This window comes from Carassius gibelio, chromosome A10, assembly GCF_023724105.1.
Source record: "Carassius gibelio isolate Cgi1373 ecotype wild population from Czech Republic chromosome A10, carGib1.2-hapl.c, whole genome shotgun sequence".
In the NCBI taxonomy this organism is placed as follows: domain Eukaryota; kingdom Metazoa; phylum Chordata; class Actinopteri; order Cypriniformes; family Cyprinidae; genus Carassius; species Carassius gibelio.
The window spans coordinates 11842459-11859083 of NC_068380.1; the positions used below are offsets into that span (position 1 = coordinate 11842459).

Genomic DNA, 16625 nt, shown 5'->3' on the forward strand with positions numbered 1-16625 from the left:
GTCTCTTTGGGTGTTTTGTGCTTTCTGTGGGGTTGTATGTCAGCGGAGTGTTTCCACTGTGATTGTTCATGTTGTGACTGAAATTTCAGCAACACTTGCCCTTCCTAGACCTCTCATTCTCACTCTGTCTCAAAGGAGTAAATCATTTCTGGAATATGAGATACACTGCCGTTCCCATGTTTGAGGTTGGTAAGATGTTCAAAAGTTTTTGAAAGAAGTCACGCAGAAGCTGCATTTATTTGATCAAAAATAGAGTGAAAACTTTTTCTCTCTCTTTTTTTAAATAGTACAATCTGTTTTCTGTTTTAATATATTTTAAAATATATTTTGTGATGGCAAAGCTGAATTGTCAGCAATCCTTACTTCGGTCTTCAGTGTCACAATTCATTCCAATATGCAGATTTGGTGCCCAAGAAACATTTCTTACAATTATCAATGTTGAAAGTAGTTGTGCTGCTTAATAACTTGTGAAATTATACATTTTTTCCAGGATTCTTTAATGAATAGAAGGTTCACAAACAGCATTTATTTGAACAATTTATTTTGAATATTTATCTATTTGATCAATTTAATGCTTCATTGCTGAAAATAAATCTTACTGACCCCAAACTTTTGAAAGCTAGTATATGTTAAAGGTTGCTAATATTAGTTTTTCAAGGATAATTATAAATTTTAAGATGATGTAAATTTATTATTATTATTTTTTTTTACGTTAAAATACATTGCCCAATGTCTGCTTAAAGGAATACTCCACCCAAAAAAACTGAAATTCTGTCATTATCTTTCACAACCTGAATGACTTTCTTTCTTCTGATGAACAAAGGAGGAGTTATTCATAGCAGAATATTCAAGCTGCTCATTTCCACAAAATGATTTTGAATGGTGATTTAAGTTTCAGTTGTTTCCTCACACAAAGCTATCGTATGACTTTATAAGACTTGAAATATAGTGCGTGAGACATATGACTTGCATTTATAATGGTTTATGGTACTTATTTGCCCTTTTTTGAGCTTGACAATACTTGTTCCTCATCTACGGTTAGGAATATAGCAGTGAGTACATTATTTAAAACGTTCCTTTTGTGTTCCTCACAGGTGCCTACAGAACTACATTCCTCCTCAGTCCTTGACGCTGTCCTGCCCCGTGTGTAGACAGACCTCAATATTGCCTGAGAAAGGTGTGGCGGCACTACAGAACAACTTCTTCATCACAAACCTCATGGAGGTGCTGCAGAGAGACCCAGAATGTTCTCGGCCGGAGGCCTGCAGCGTGCTGGAGTCTGTCAGCGCAGCAGCTGCTGGGAAACCGCTCTCCTGCCCCAATCACGAGGGCAAGGTAAGCCTCTTTCCATCTGATGATGGCAGCATTTGGTGAGAACATGAAAAAAATATATATAAATAAAAATAATAATAATTGCAGCAAAAATGTAGAAATGTCGGGAAATTCCTTCCATCACTCAATTCTCTTCATTTGAGCCAGGTTTTCATTGGCAGAGGCTGCTGTGTGGCTTTCTCATTGTTTTTGCTCTTTCCTCTTAAACACACCTGAAAGCTGCCAGCTTCTTTCTTTTATGTGTCTTCAAAGTCATAATACATCCGCTGTTCAGGCCTGTTAGCGTACATTAGCGCCCTTTGATAATCCATTAGGATGCTGAATGAATGGGTTGCTCACTGGCGCCCCTGCAGGTGATGGAGTTTTACTGCGACTCGTGTGAGACGGCCATGTGCCTGGACTGCACGGAGGGGGAACACAGGGAGCATGTGACCGTTCCACTGCGGGATGTTCTAGAACAGCACAAAACAGAACTAAAGAACCAGCTGGATGCTATACGCAACAGGTAAACAGTAAGCTGTTTTATATACAGTTCATCACTTTATTAATAATAAAAACACTCTACATACATATATGCATACTGTATATATATCGTTTTATATGTATGTATACATATTATAAAATAAAAATATTTATATATATATATATATATATATATATATATATATATATATATATATATATATATACACATATATGTAAATGTGTATTATTTTCGTTTAAAATGTTTCATTAAATAACAGTACTAATATAATAATGATAATAAGTATAGTGAATATATCACAGTTTTATATAATTCATGTATACACATGTATATACAATATATATATATATATATATATATATATATATATATATATATATATATATATATATATATATATATATATATATATTGTTATAAATACTCTCTCTCTCTCTCTCTCTCTCTCTCTCTCTCTCTCTCTATATATATATATATAAATACTGTAAATGTGTGTGTATTTTTTGTGAAACTATTATATTCGTAACATAATATATTCCAAAAATATTTATAGAAAATAATATTATGTAATAATAATTATTATTAAGTCTTATTTTACTAGTGACTAAATATAGAGCAAAATATATAATTGTTATTAGTTAATTGTTGTATAATTTATATAATATATGATCATTATTAAGTCTCCTTTTAGAAGTGACTACACAGAAATAATAATATTATTGCAGACTATGCAGATTATTGCATAATATTACAGTTCCAAATTATTGATATCTTTTTTACTTAATTATGTTTACATAATTTGTTCTTGTTTTTTGTTTGCTCAGACTGCCTCAACTAACAGCTGCCATTGAGCTGGTGAATGAAATCTCTCAACAGCTGATAGAAAGAAAGAACGAAGCCATTAATGAGATCAGCATGACATTTGAGGAGCTCGAGAGGGCATTGCACCAACGCAAAGCTGCGCTCATCACAGATCTGGAGAACATTTGTTGCACCAAGCAGAAGGTCAGAAAAAATCTCTTGATTGGTTAAAAAGGTTCTATTCCTTCTATTTCTCTAATGCTCCTTTCTGTGGTGTCCTCTGCAGGTGCTTCAGGCACAGCTATCGTCCCTTCTGCAGGGAAAAGAGCACATCCAGAGCAGCTGCAGTTTCACTGAACAGGCCCTGAACCACGGCAGTGCCACCGAAGTCCTGCTGGTCCAAAAGCAGATGAGCGAGCGTGTGAGCGCCCTCGCCTGTCACGACTTCCCCGAACGGCCGCATGAGAATGCTCACTTGGACTGCCAAATAGAGACAGAAGGCCTGCGACGCTCCATCCAGAACCTGGGCGTCCTGCTGACGACGGGTGCCGTGGGACACACCAGCGTGGCCACAGGAGAAGGCCTCAGGCATGCGCTGGTCGGTCAGCATGTGACTGCAACTGTTACCACTAAAGATAAGGACAGCGAGCTTGTGCGGACTGGAAACGCCGTCCTCCGAGCAGAGATAACGGGGCAGGACGGAGTGCATGCGACAGAGGTGGAGGTCGTGGACAATAAAAACGGAACGTACGAGGTAGGATACACACTTAAGAGTGAAGGGGAGTACTCGTTCTCTCTCATGCTGTACGGACAGCCTGTGCGGGGCAGCCCATTCAGACTGCGGGCGATAAAGCCTTCGGACGTGCCTCAGTCTCCGGATGATGTGAAAAGAAGGGTAAAATCTCCCAGTGGAACAGGGGGACACATCAGACAGAAAGCCGTACGGAGACCCTCCAGCATGTACAGCACTACCAAAAAGAAGGAAAACCCCATTGAAGATGAGCTCATTCATAGAGTAGGTAAGTAACCCTGGTGTACGCAATATGTATGACATTGAATTGTTGCGAAATATCATTTGGATTTTGAATTTCTTTTGTCTGACCCCCCAGGCTCTCGTGGACGGGAGAAGGGAGAGTTCACCAATCTACAGGGCATCTCTGCTTCCAATAATGGGAGGGTCATTGTAGCAGACAGCAACAACCAGTGCATACAAGTTAGTCAATGCATTGAAATGTGAAACAAAATTATAGACTTCATTTTATCTAAGGCATTTTAATGGATACCGATGGATATTGATGTAATTACCCAATGTGTCACTTGGGATCAATACAGAAACATTTTCATTGCATTTAGTGCAAAATTGGATTTGTTGGTTTTTCTGAAGGTGTTCACCAATGATGGGCAGTTCAAAGCACGCTTCGGGGTCAGGGGTCGTTCTCCGGGACAGCTGCAGAGGCCAACAGGAGTGGCAGTCGACACAAATGGAGATATTATAGTAGCTGATTATGATAATAGATGGATCAGCATCTTCTCCCCTGATGGGAAATTCAAGGTCATTTTTAGATCACAATTTACAGCTTACAGTATATATGTCTCTACACTACCACTCAAAAGTTTGGAATATTTATGCTGTTTATCACAGCAATAAATTACATTTGAAAATATTTTTAAAAAGATTAAATAGTAATAACCATTCACAACATTATTGTTATTAACTGTAATTTATTGTGTTTGTGATAAAAAAAAATGCAGCCTTAGTGAACATAAGAGAAAAAACATTGACATATCTCTACATAACTGAGTAGATATTAAAATTATACTATTTTCTTACTCAGTGACACGATTGAATAATCAGAATCTAGAATTTTTAAGAGGCGTTTAGTAAGGTCTTCTCTCTCTTTTTGTCTGTGCCTCATGCAGAATAAGATTGGCGCAGGCCGTCTGATGGGACCCAAAGGAGTGGCTGTGGACAGGAACGGTCATATCATCGCAGTGGACAATAAAGCCTGCTGTGTGTTCATCTTTCAATCTAATGGCAAACTAGTAACCAAGTTTGGAGCCAGAGGCACCGCAGACAGACAGTTTGCAGGTACGAGGTGTAGAAACTGCAACGCATTGCCAACAGATGAACAATGGCATGAAGTTGTGGTGGTTAACCCAAGCACTGAAGGATTGCAGAAGTGTTGTTAGCGGCCTGTGTTGTGTGCACAGTGTGACGGCTTGTCTTCTAACATCTCTTCCTAATACCTCATTTGTCAGCTCAGGAACTCTTCTTGTGACCTAAAATATTACATTTCATCAACAAAACTTAAAGAACTGTGATAAATGATGTTTTACTACAAAAGCAACAACTAAGAACCCTTCTGGGAAGACAAAGACCACAAAAGGCTGGTGTGTTTTATACAGAAAAGGCCAGATTTACCCAGGCTTTCAGTTCCAGTGTCTGAAAGGATGTAAACTTGTGTCCGTTCTGTTCCTTTGTTTTGCTTTAGCAAAAGCCATATTTTCAGTTGCATTATCTGTCTGTATGATAAATAATTAATGCCAATGCATGCACACATGGGAGAGCCTATATTCTGATAGATGCACATATATTAGTCTAGCTTTTTCTAGTTTATCAAACACTTTCCCTTCTGCTGCTTATTTTACTTTTTAAATGTATAATTTCATTTTCCTAACCCTTCTTAGGAAATTTATGAGCATGCGGACTGGTTTGAAATGCCCATCTCGATTGTTCTGGTCTGCTCCATGTTTGTTCCAGCACTTAAAGTTGCATCCTCACACTGCTTGAAATGTAGCTCCCACACTTTTTTATTTGTGTGAACCCCCTCTACCCTGTCGTTTATTTGTCTCCTCTTATCCTTGTTTGTGTTTTTCCCATTCCTTTTTAGACAAAAGTGATGCAAAGTTTAGACTGGAGCAAAGGTTTAGTAAATCTGGCCCTGGGTTCAGTAAGTATTGAGTGAATTCTCATCCCGGAATGTGGTGATTTATCTTAGTGAAATGAATTAAGTTTCAGTCAAGTTGGCCAGAAATCAAATTGTCGAGCATCAATCTGAAATCTGTCTGATCAGTCTGGAGATCTTGATCACATCATCATACTCTCTTTCTCTTTATTATGTCTGAATGTTTCTTCTCCCCAACTTTTGTTTTCTCACATGCAGGTCCGCACTTTGTTGCTGTCAACAACAAGAATGAAATTGTCGTGACAGACTTTCATAACCACTCCGTCAAGGTGAGTGATGTTACAAATTTTCACCTAGTCGACAATAAAAGACCATAAAATTATTAGGAAGGGAACTGGACCATATCTGAAGATAAGAATACCTTAGAGACTTAAGGGACAGAATTATGTCACTTTCTCAAGTTGTTGTGTGTTTCCTATTTCTGTTTAGCACAAAAGAAGACATTTTGAAGAAACAGTTGATGGTAGCCATTGACTTCTACAGTATTTTTTCCAAACTGTGGAAGTCAATGGCTGCCGTCATCTGTTTGGTTACCATCATTCTTTAAAATATCTTCTCTTGTGCTCAAAAGAAATAGGAAACTCACAAGTTTGGAGCAACGTGAGATATAAATATTTATTTATGGATTAGCTATATGACTGGATCATTTAAAAAATAGTTTCATTGTATTATTCATTTCTTACTTTTTAATGAGCAGAAAAATTACATGAACGTCTTGTATTTTATTGAATATGAGTGATTAAAATCGGTTTCTCCTCAGGTCTACAGTGCAGATGGGGAGTTTCTGTTTAAATTCGGGTCCCATGGAGAGGGAAACGGCCAGTTTAATGCCCCCACAGGGGTATCTGTTGATGTTAACGGCAACATCATTGTAGCAGACTGGGGCAACAGCAGAATACAGGTAATGAATCCTCTAAACGCCCACTTCCTCTTTACAAGTTCTCCAAGAAACTCAATTCAAAGTCAATTGTAATTATTTTTTTCCTCAGGTGTTTGACAGCTCAGGCTCATTCCTCTCCTACATCAACACAAGTGCTGACCCTCTGTATGGGCCGCAGGGTCTCGCTTTAACCTCCGATGGCCATGTTGTGGTGGCTGATTCTGGTAACCACTGCTTCAAAGTCTACCGGTACCTGCAGTAACAGCTCAGGTACTGTCACAAGGTGCCAAAAACTCTCCTACGACTTCGGTTCATCACATAGTCACATCAGCCAAATCCTCGGCCAAACCAGGGAGGAAGAATCGAATGAATGAAATGCACTTTTCTTTAATCATCTGCTGATTTTCATGTTCCAAAACAAAGAACTGCTTCCCTGCTTAACCGGGAATGTCGATTGTAAATAACAAAAACCATATCAATAAGCACAGATTCTTATAAGAAAATCATGTAAGTTGTATATAAATAAAATAAATATATATATATAGCAAAACATTTTGTTAGTTGCCATCTTAAACCCTTGCAGAAAAGTCCTTTCCAAATCTCATTTCATAATGGTCGAGCTACCCATGACTGCAATATCTGTGTATTTTAATTGTTACATTCTGCATTTGTAAATCTACAAACTGTGTACATATGAACATATTTGGTGTATGTAACATGTAAATGACCCTGGCTTGTTGTATTGTCCTATGACAGCATTTGCCACTGAGATTTCAGTATTCGGTGAGTGCTTTCAGTTAACTGGGTGTTCAAATCATTCAGATCGAACATCTGAGCTGATCATCCCTCACAGATATCAACATAACAGGAAGTGATGCGCATCCCTGCTGTGCTCTTTAAAAAGAAATCTAACCACTAAACAGAAGGAGCCAAAAAGGACATATTTTTTCCATTCCAAATTATTTATTTTTCTAAAGCACAAGGCTACTTTACTTGTATTAAAAATCCAACTGAACAAGGAAAGAGAAATATAATCAAACCCAAGTATTTCACGTACTGTATATTGCCTCTGATTTTTAATGTTCTCTAAAGATGATCAGCTATGAGGAATTATATCGCTTCTCTGTAAATAATCATACAGGTGTGTTGTGTTCACAGTGTAGCAACCAAATGTTGTCTTTAGTTGTCAGTATTATAGTTTATGCTTCGTCTATTTATTGAATGGTTTTTACACATTTTCCTGAATAATTCCTTTTGAGATTGTCCTTCATCACCAGCAAATGATATCAAAAATCACTTCCCTTTAATTTTGTGGAGTTTTGTCTCTTTTTGAAGGTTATGTAACACACCACATCTCCTTAACAGTCTACTCTCTGTGATACTGTACAAGGTTAATGAACAGCAGCTCACAGTTGAAATGGTGAAAGTGTATCTTAATATCTGTGCAAAGAACACTTTTGCATGTTAATGATTTTACTAGCACTGGCACATGGTTTCTGCAGCAGCGAGATACCTGTAACAATAATGATTTGCTATCACCAGGCTGGAAATTATTATAAATATGTAATAACAAAAAAAAAAAATATTCTATACTGTATATTGATTTATAATATATGTGAATTGCAAGTTGACTTATTTAGTTGCTCCAATGGCGATAAAGGTCCGCTCACAATAAGAATAACTTTATAACAAAATTGCTAAAACGGTTGCTGTCAAGTTTACAGTTTTCGTGCACAAAATTATTTACTTTTTAAATCCACAAAATCAGGAATATTGCATGAGAGCAAAATAAATCCACATGCAGATTTCAACAATACATGTTGGTCATAAGAATTTGGGGCGCTGACCGTCAGAAAGCTGCTTGTTTTGAAAGTGTGAACTGTGCTTCATGGATCACGAAACTATTGATAACAGACAATTAATTCCCCCCGGCAAAATTTAACTAACGTCACAACAATATCTTTGGAATCACTTTCAGAACAATTTCTCCCATCGATAAAAGCACTGTCTCCAATTATGTTTAGAATAAACAATGTTCATTGGAATAACTGCCAACATCGTTTTCATTCTTATTGTGAATGGACCTTAACTCGATCCAATGCATGATCTAGTGCTTGGACAGATGATTTAGCAAATGTGCGTCATCAGTTTAAAAACAACAAAGATCCTGTATAACCTGAAGAATCAACCATATGCTCATTCTGCTGGTCAATCATTGCAGTTTGAAATAAAACTGTAAATACAAGTCACTTGAAAATGACATTTGGTCTTTTTATTTAATTTCTAAAAATGTTATACACTGTGGATTTTTATATTTTATAAATGGAACTTGTGAAATACGAAATACTGAGGATAAAATAATCATAGGTTATTTATTTTTAATTTGACTATTACTCCACAGAAAAACATTGAACACATTGAACTTGTTTTTAACAAGTCTCCCAAAGATATATGTACTTGTGGTGCCATCCAGCAGTTAGGCTCAAAGATGATGTAACCGTCCTCTCTTAAATCAGCGATTGAAAGGAATCCAAACAAATTACACATACAAAAAGCCAATGTGTTCTTAATTTCTTATGAAAAAATAGACTGCTCCTGATTATTATTAATAAAGTACTATAAATGTTAATTGAAATGTAGTTGGGCAACACAAAGTGTTTTGAGAGCATGTTCCTGGTCCGGCGTTTTCTTGTTCCTTCCTCAGCTCAGAAGACATTCTGTACAAATGACTGCAGTGCTTCTAGTATGTAAACTAGATCTATAAATACTAACATGAACAACAAACCATCTGACCTCAGTCTAAAGGTGCTGGAATGTCACTTTGTGCTCGTTTCAGCAAAAAAAACTGAAACAAAAACGAGCATTTCCAGAAGCACTCTTTATCATCAGCCCATGAGATTAGATTAGACTACTGCTAAAACAAAAGTGATTCAACTATTTTTGAAAGTTACATAAAAATGATGCAACATGAATGGCACACAGCTTCAGGATGTACTCCTTCATAGAAAATCTCGACATAATTGAATGAACAGAAGGACGCTCCTCACAGCACATATCATCTACTTTGTCACCGAAAACATGCGTACTCGAAGTTGCATAGCACCTATTGCAGTCTGAGCTATTACGAAATGTTCGAACATAGAGCCTTATGTAACACTCTCATCACATTATGGGTTAGTTTGTCTAAAAAATACATCCCTAACAGACAACTAAATAAAAAAGTAAAATAAAGAAGAAAAAATTCAATACAGAGCAGTTAATAAAATAAAAAATTAAAATCACTTGACTAATTTTTCAATTTGAAACGTTATCAGCCATTAATCCATTCAATCCTTATTCTCACCTCTACATTGACATACAAAAGACAACACTGAGGTCTAAGACATAAGACGACACAGAGCAGCTAAAGTCGGCATGTGCGTAAAAACCTGCAATACCTCTCTACCTGAATCAGTGGGGCTACATCATAATTCAAGAGCAAGAGGAATTCAATTCACTCCTTCAGATTATGGTGTATCAAAGCTCTACGCAACTAGTAAATTCAGATCAACTGAATCCGAAAAACCCAGCAGAGCTTAAGAACAAACATCCTCCTGACTTCCAGGAGGGAAAATGCCCTGAAATGTTTACTAAAACACAAAAACAGGAGCATATCATGATTTGTTTTCTTTGTTGCAAACTGCACGGACGCATGGCTTCGTTTTCAGTAGAAATGACATATCTGTAGTCGGCTGCCCGGGTCGTTTTTTCCTGGGCTGAAGAAGGGTGAGACGGGCTCGTCGAAGTACGTGACAAAGTTATAGATGCGTTTCATTGTGACGGCGTCGAAGAACGTAACGTGCCCCCGGTCGTAATCTAAGAAGACACCGACGCGAGGAGAGTTCCAATAGTCTGCCACAGGCACGCGCGAGTCTTCCTCGTTGGCGTACAGTCGGTCTTGGAGACACAGGCTCCAGTAGCCAGCAGATGGCGATAGGTTTACAAAACCTTTACGGTTGCTGTACTCGGTGGTGACGCCCAGATACCAGACCCCCTTGTCCCGCACGTCCACCTCCCAGTAGTGCTGGCCGCTGGAATACTGGGCGGTAGCGAGCACGCCGAAGAAACGGGTGAAACGCTGCGGCATGTCGGGCTCCTGGGAGCGCACCCGGCCCTCCTCCACCTTTGTGTCAAAGTCGCTGATGGCCAATGAGGGGTGAGCAGTGTCTAAATCCAGAGTCAGATTCTGAGGCACTGGAAAACAGGGAAGATCTGGTTAGCGGTTTAGCACATACCACATCTTCCGGACTATAAGTCACACTTTTTTTCATAGTTTGGCTGGTCCTGCGACTTATAGTCAGCCGCGAGAGGGCGCTCTATGTCTTCAGTGTAGACTACAGGAGCACTGAGCAGCATAGAGCACCCTCTCGCGGCTGTAGACGGTAATATTTTCTCTTGGTTCTAAATAAATGCGACTTATAGTCTGGTGTGACTTATACATGTTTTTTTTCCTCATCATGACGTATTTTTGGACTGATGCGACTTATACTCAGGTGCGACTTATTGTCCGAAAAATACAGTAACTAAAAACTCACAAAAAGATTGTCACAAAAATTACAAATCACATGACTGGGTCCCACATATTTTACTGAAAATGTGGTCACAATAGTAGTATTTTAGCTCAATTTCTAGGGTAAAAAAAGTCCATTGTCAATAGTATAGTGACGTATGAAACAACTTTCTTTCGTTCAATGAAACAAATTCACAATGACTAACTAAACCTGATGCAGAATCTGCATGGATAAATCTTTCCCGTTCACACAAAATCTCATAGATTCCTACTGGATTTTGCCTGTAACCACACTTAAACGCATCAACAGTACTTACTTGTGTGTAACACGTGCATCATCTTCTTCCACATGATGAGCTGAAATGGGCCTGTGAACTCCGAGAAATCTGGAGGAGAGTTAGAGGCCTGGACGCCGAGGTTTACATGAGAGGAGCTACAACAACAACAACAACAAAAAAACACACATTATAAACACAGAAACTCAAAAAATATCCAGATTTGTAGCAGCGCAGATATAGCTAACAAGTTCATGAATCAAATGATTTAAATAATACAGATTCGCATACCTTAAGTATGAATTGCTGATACTCTGGAAGAAAAAAAAAGTTAAACATTAATATTAAAATCAAAATAATGCAAAATATAAACAATTGAGAGATGTTGAAAGCCTGAAGAACATATGTAATAAAGAACATTTTATTTTATAATAGATGAGATGTTTCGGAATATGATTGCAGGTTTGAAGTTCTTCACCTCAAAGTTAGCGCTGTCACTTAGCTGATTCTGAATTTCAGTGATGGCTTTGTCCACTTTGGCTGCCTCGCTCTCCACGCGCTTCAGGTTGGCATCGATCAGCCCGATAGTGGCCTCCGCTTCGACCTCCAGCCTTTCCAGCAGATCATCCTTCTCATCCAACAAAAACTGAACCAGAGCACCAACATCATCTTCGATCTTCTCCTTCAAGGCTTGTTTTTTGAGCTGTTGAGATGTTTGAGATTCAGCGTGAAGAGCTCCCCGTGGATAATAAATCCACAGCAGGTTATATAACCACCAATTTGGAGTCATTTGTATGTATGCAAAGTCAGCGTGGGAACAAGTGAGCTTTCATACCTTGACATCAGTTTTGGCCTGCTCGTCTGTGCTCTTTACTCGCGTACACATCGACTTCTGCCAATTCAGCTTGATGAGTCTCAGCTTCAGCTCACTCTGCATATTAAAACAAAAGAGAAACTTTCAACTTCAAGTATTAAAGCACCAATATTATGCAAAGTACAATAGAACTGGATCTTGTCAACATATATGGGTATATTACTGTAGCAGCACCAACAATGTAACCAAATAGTTAAAATACTCAAGTGCAAAAGGTTACATAATTTTTTTTATGTGTTTATTCAACAGAATAATTTTCTAAAAACATTTTTTGTTTATTACTCTACACAAGAATCTGATGCTCACCTGTTGCTTTACGCTCCATCTAATATTTGAACATGTTTGACCTTGGGTATAAAGATAATGCAAAGGAACAGATAATTCATGCATGTGAAATGTGTCACACTTTACTTATGTGGAAGTTTCCAGAAAAGGATAAGAATTTTTTTGCCCACCAACCACAGTGACTGATGAACAATGAGCCATTTAGATTTTTTTTAATTTTTTTTTTTTTAAAGTGTTTAAATATATTCAAAATTCAAATATATCAAGTAAAATACAACACAATATAAAAATTAAAGAGAGATCCACTTAACTTAATTTAGAGTTTTAATTTGGAAACCTAATTTAAGTTAACAAAAAACATTAGCCAATATATTTGGAATTATACAACTATGAAAATACATGTAACTAAAAATAATAATAAACAAAGAATAAATTTTAATAATATAATATAACCATTTAAAATATATATTATATAGTTTTAATAATATTATTTTAATAATATAAAATATAAATACCTTGAAAACGTGTTATTTATTTTTCAGTTTTGTATACAAATTATATTTAATTATATTACCCAATATATTTAGAATTACCCAAATATATTAATTAAATGTATTACATTTAAAGTTAATAAAAAATGTTTTAAATAATAATCTCTGAACACATTATTTATTACAATATATGCGTTTATTTATCAAACAGCATTTTAAATATTATTTCAATTATTATGAACAAAGTGAAAAAAAGTATTATTAATAAAAAAATAAATATAAAGAGCACTGCATTCACAATACACTTTAGATTCAAAGCTAATTAAAATTGCAAATGTTCAGGATTAATTTCTAGGACTACTCCCCTATGAGACTACAAATCTTCACACACATTTGATTATCAATCGGCCCCAGCAGTTGTTGGATGGGCAAAATTACCCACCATGGTACAATAGATACCCATATTTTTGGTGTTAACTGCAATCAAACAATGCCTACGAGTTACCTAAAGACATTTCCAAGGCTGTCTGGTAAGAAAAACACTTAACGTAAGTGCTAAATCTCACAGCAGTGTGGTGACAGATTGTTACCCCTTGTTCCAGCCCCAAGGTTAGCGGGCATTTAGACCAAGACAACAGGAAAAGAGGACAAGAAGAGAGAAAAAATAGACACCACAAAAGAGTAACAGATACAGAAAGGCTAAATCAAATCATTTACACAACAGACAAAAACCAAGCAATGTCGAACAAACCTTCATGTCTTCAACAACCTCGGGTACAGGAGCAACATCATGGTGTCTAGAAAAAAATAAATAAAACTATGTTAGATGCTTCAAGGCCATTTTAATTCATAACGCTAAGATGAAGTACACCTGGTTATAAGACAGAGGTCAAGCATTGAAACCTACTGAGCTGCAAGCATATAAGACCAAAAATGATGTCTAGGTAAGTAAATCAATAGGTTTTGATACACAACAGTTGTGTGTGAGTGTATAGACCAATTCAGAGTAAACGTCACAGTTACGTCACTTGCAGCTGCGCGCGCATACTGGTTGCAGAAAAACACTGGGAACAAGTGGAGGTAAATGGGAAAAATCCATGGAATAAGAGAAATATATATATATTTTTGTGCCTTTTGATGTCAAGATCTTAATGCAAATAAATTTTAAAGAATACTGTAGTCAAAGACGCCATTTGAAGGTAAAAGCTGATGTTTAAATGGACATTTTGGATGAAAACAGCTATGATTACTCTACTTTTAAAGCATACATTTGATTTAAACAATAGGTCTACATAATATTCAGATGCTGTTCAGTGATGTATTGTATTAACCCTACAGACCTTACTATTAACATTTTACATAACATTTATTTATTTTATCTCACAATTCTGAGTCATTTCCCTGGCAAATGGAAGTTTATATATCCAAATGAAGACTTTATAACTCGACTTAAAAAAAAAAAAAAGCTGAGTGGAAAAGAGAGAATGAAGAGTTGTTTTTTCTTATTAGAATTGTTAGATATAATTTCGGAACTGTGAGAATAAATTCAGAATTTTGAAATATAAAATCAATTTTTTATTTATTATTATTCTTTTATTCCAGTTGAAAACGTCATTTTCTGCCACTAGATAGTATCTGCACACAAAAAAACGCCATCCCTGTTTCGGATCTGTAAGACTATCCCACTATCTAACGTCAATTTCACTGAATAACAGTGCTTATCGCTGAGTGACAAGCTCTTGAAATAAGCAGAGAACATTTTGAAATTGACAACTCCTCAATATAATCGGCAATCTTTTTAAAACTAACAATTTGATTATGTATCCCTGTAATTCTCTATCCGCAAAGGCTATTCGCTCCCGGGTTTTCTGCAACCATGATGCGCGCGCATCCTGAATGTTTACAAACCTAAAAAGGTCTATTGGGGAACACGTTCAGGTGACTGCGCCTCACCTGTGGGCTCTGGACTCGCGACACACCACGCAGATGGGCTTCCTGTCCGTGTGGCAGTACAGTTTGAGCTCCTCGTGGTGTCGCTCACATTTCCCGTCCATCTTCACGGGTTTCGCGGGTGCTGAGGGCCTACACGTCTTCAGATAGTCGAAGTCGCTCAGTTTATCCACCAAGTTCTTTACTAGGTAGTTTTTGGTGAAACTCATTTTTGCGAACACCTGCAAAAAAGGACAAAGTTGCATGTACACGGCGCAGAAAAGTATCGGTGCTGTACCGACAAAAGGCTCGTGCGGTGATTTGTATCTTGTGACACAATAAACAGGTCGGAGAAATCAATCACACCTATTATCAACAACACAGTAAAGTCCGGTTGTTATTCAGACTCCCGGTTTAAGTCGCTCTGCATGATTTAGACGCGAATATATAGAAATCCCTTAAGTTAATTCAAGCAGCTGTAACCAGGCAACCCCAAAATCTAGCAACGTTTATCAAAACAAGCCACGCACCATCCTGCACTCCGGACACTGGTAACCCACATCATCGCCTCCATTTTCCTCCCAATGCATCAAAATGCACATGCGGCAGAAATTGTGGCCGCATTTTAAAATGACGGGGTCGTCGAAGTAATCGAGGCAAATAGAACAGACTAATTCCTTCTGAAGCTCTCCTCTCGAATCTCCGGCAGTGGCCATGTTTTCCCAAACAACAGTGTAACTGCTTTACTGGGCCAGAAAGGATTGTACACGGAAGAGAAAGAGCAGCCCATTCTGCACTCACTTCCTGGTTCAGTCACGTGGGGGCTTGTGGTGAATCTGATTGGTTACGTTTCGTGGGTCTCAAATCGGTTCTGTCGAACAGTTCGTTTGAAAGAATTACACTCTTCCTAAATATTATTATATTAAACTTATATATAATAATATATATTTTTTTCTGTCTTGGATTTGATCTGACTCTAGTGATTTGAGCTTTCCATCTAAGTTTCTTGTTGTAAATTGATTACCATTGTTTTAGGCGGCCTGTATTATACATATTATGTTTTAAAACAGTTCTATCAAATAAAGTGGTTTTATTATGTTTATAGTGGTGAACAGCACATTTCAGGGCCAGGTCTGTCTATGTCAGGGCTTCACCATAACAGTGGACATAGGTCGTCTACATTTCGAGTGGATCTTGGTGGACTAACACAAACAAACTGTCCATCACCATCAGATAGTGATTTGATAGCAGCCAGAGGGCAAGAAGAAGGACAGGACTTCTCATTGGTTCACATGCAGTTCCTGCCTTTCACCCATTTAGAGACTAATCCCTTAGGTTTTGGCCTAGCTGGCATAAAATAAAATAAAAATCCCTATACCTCTGAATGCAGCAGCACTGGGTGAAACTGAGAGAGATAACAACGATCTATCCAAATCCATTCATAACAAGGTTTTAAAATCTTAAAACTGATGCAAACTACATCACTTTCATTTTACTTATTCAGAGAAATACGCATTCTCAGTGCTGTGCAACATATAACACAAACTCAGTTCTTAACAGACAATTGAATGTATGCATGACAGTTCAATCTTTTTCCATTGTGTTCAGACCGAATTCAGTTACATTGCCAAAGGTACTGTGATTGTGGGTTGGAAAGTGATAAATGCATTGGTAAAACTTTCAAGACTTCTAACTGTGTTATTCATGCAAATGAGCTCCAAGGAGAAAGAATAGTGGTCTACTCTGTGTGTGCTCTGAT

The 16625-nt window shown here is 37.4% G+C and overlaps 2 protein-coding genes across 5 annotated transcripts in view; one reads left to right on the forward strand and one right to left on the reverse strand.

The window, feature by feature from the left end:
* LOC128021179 (tripartite motif-containing protein 3) overlaps positions 1–8720 on the forward strand; it is a 20275-nt gene extending 11555 nt beyond the window's left edge. For 3 of the 4 annotated variants that reach the window (XM_052608194.1, XM_052608192.1, XM_052608195.1), the window contains exons 3-13: positions 1095–1335; positions 1686–1837; positions 2641–2821; positions 2904–3636; positions 3727–3830; positions 4002–4169; positions 4538–4706; positions 5509–5568; positions 5782–5852; positions 6344–6484; positions 6573–8720. In XM_052608194.1, the coding sequence (XP_052464154.1) occupies positions 1095–1335; positions 1686–1837; positions 2641–2821; positions 2904–3636; positions 3727–3830; positions 4002–4169; positions 4538–4706; positions 5509–5568; positions 5782–5852; positions 6344–6484; positions 6573–6725 (2173 nt within the window). In that variant the 3' untranslated portion in view covers positions 6726–8720. The remainder of the gene's footprint in view (positions 1–1094; positions 1336–1685; positions 1838–2640; positions 2822–2903; positions 3637–3726; positions 3831–4001; positions 4170–4537; positions 4707–5508; positions 5569–5781; positions 5853–6343; positions 6485–6572) is intronic. The other variant, XM_052608196.1, reaches the window with a different exon arrangement.
* A 96-nt stretch (positions 8721–8816) lies between these two features.
* LOC128021180 (zinc-binding protein A33-like) lies at positions 8817–15653 on the reverse strand. The gene is made up of 8 exons (XM_052608197.1): positions 15397–15653; positions 14891–15108; positions 13689–13734; positions 12123–12218; positions 11766–11990; positions 11579–11601; positions 11330–11445; positions 8817–10696 (listed from the first exon to the last, which is right to left on the reverse strand). The coding sequence occupies exons 1-8, from the start codon at positions 15580–15582 to the stop codon at positions 10167–10169; spliced, it is 1440 nt and encodes a 479-aa protein (XP_052464157.1). The 5' UTR covers positions 15583–15653; the 3' UTR covers positions 8817–10166.
* Between the last annotated feature and the right edge of the window lie 972 nt (positions 15654–16625).

Bases quoted from the DNA above. Each gene is read 5' to 3' on its own strand.
- LOC128021180 (XM_052608197.1), bottom strand. From the start codon at position 15,582: ATGGCCACTGCCGGAGATTCGAGAGGAGAGCTTCAGAAGGAATTAGTC. The intron at 11,446-11,578 runs GTATGCGAATCT...TTGTTGTTGTAG, and splicing joins ATCAGCAATTCATACTTAAG to CTCCTCTCATGTAAACCTCG. The intron at 10,697-11,329 runs GTAAGTACTGTT...CCTGTTTTCCAG, and splicing joins GATGCACGTGTTACACACAA to TGCCTCAGAATCTGACTCTG.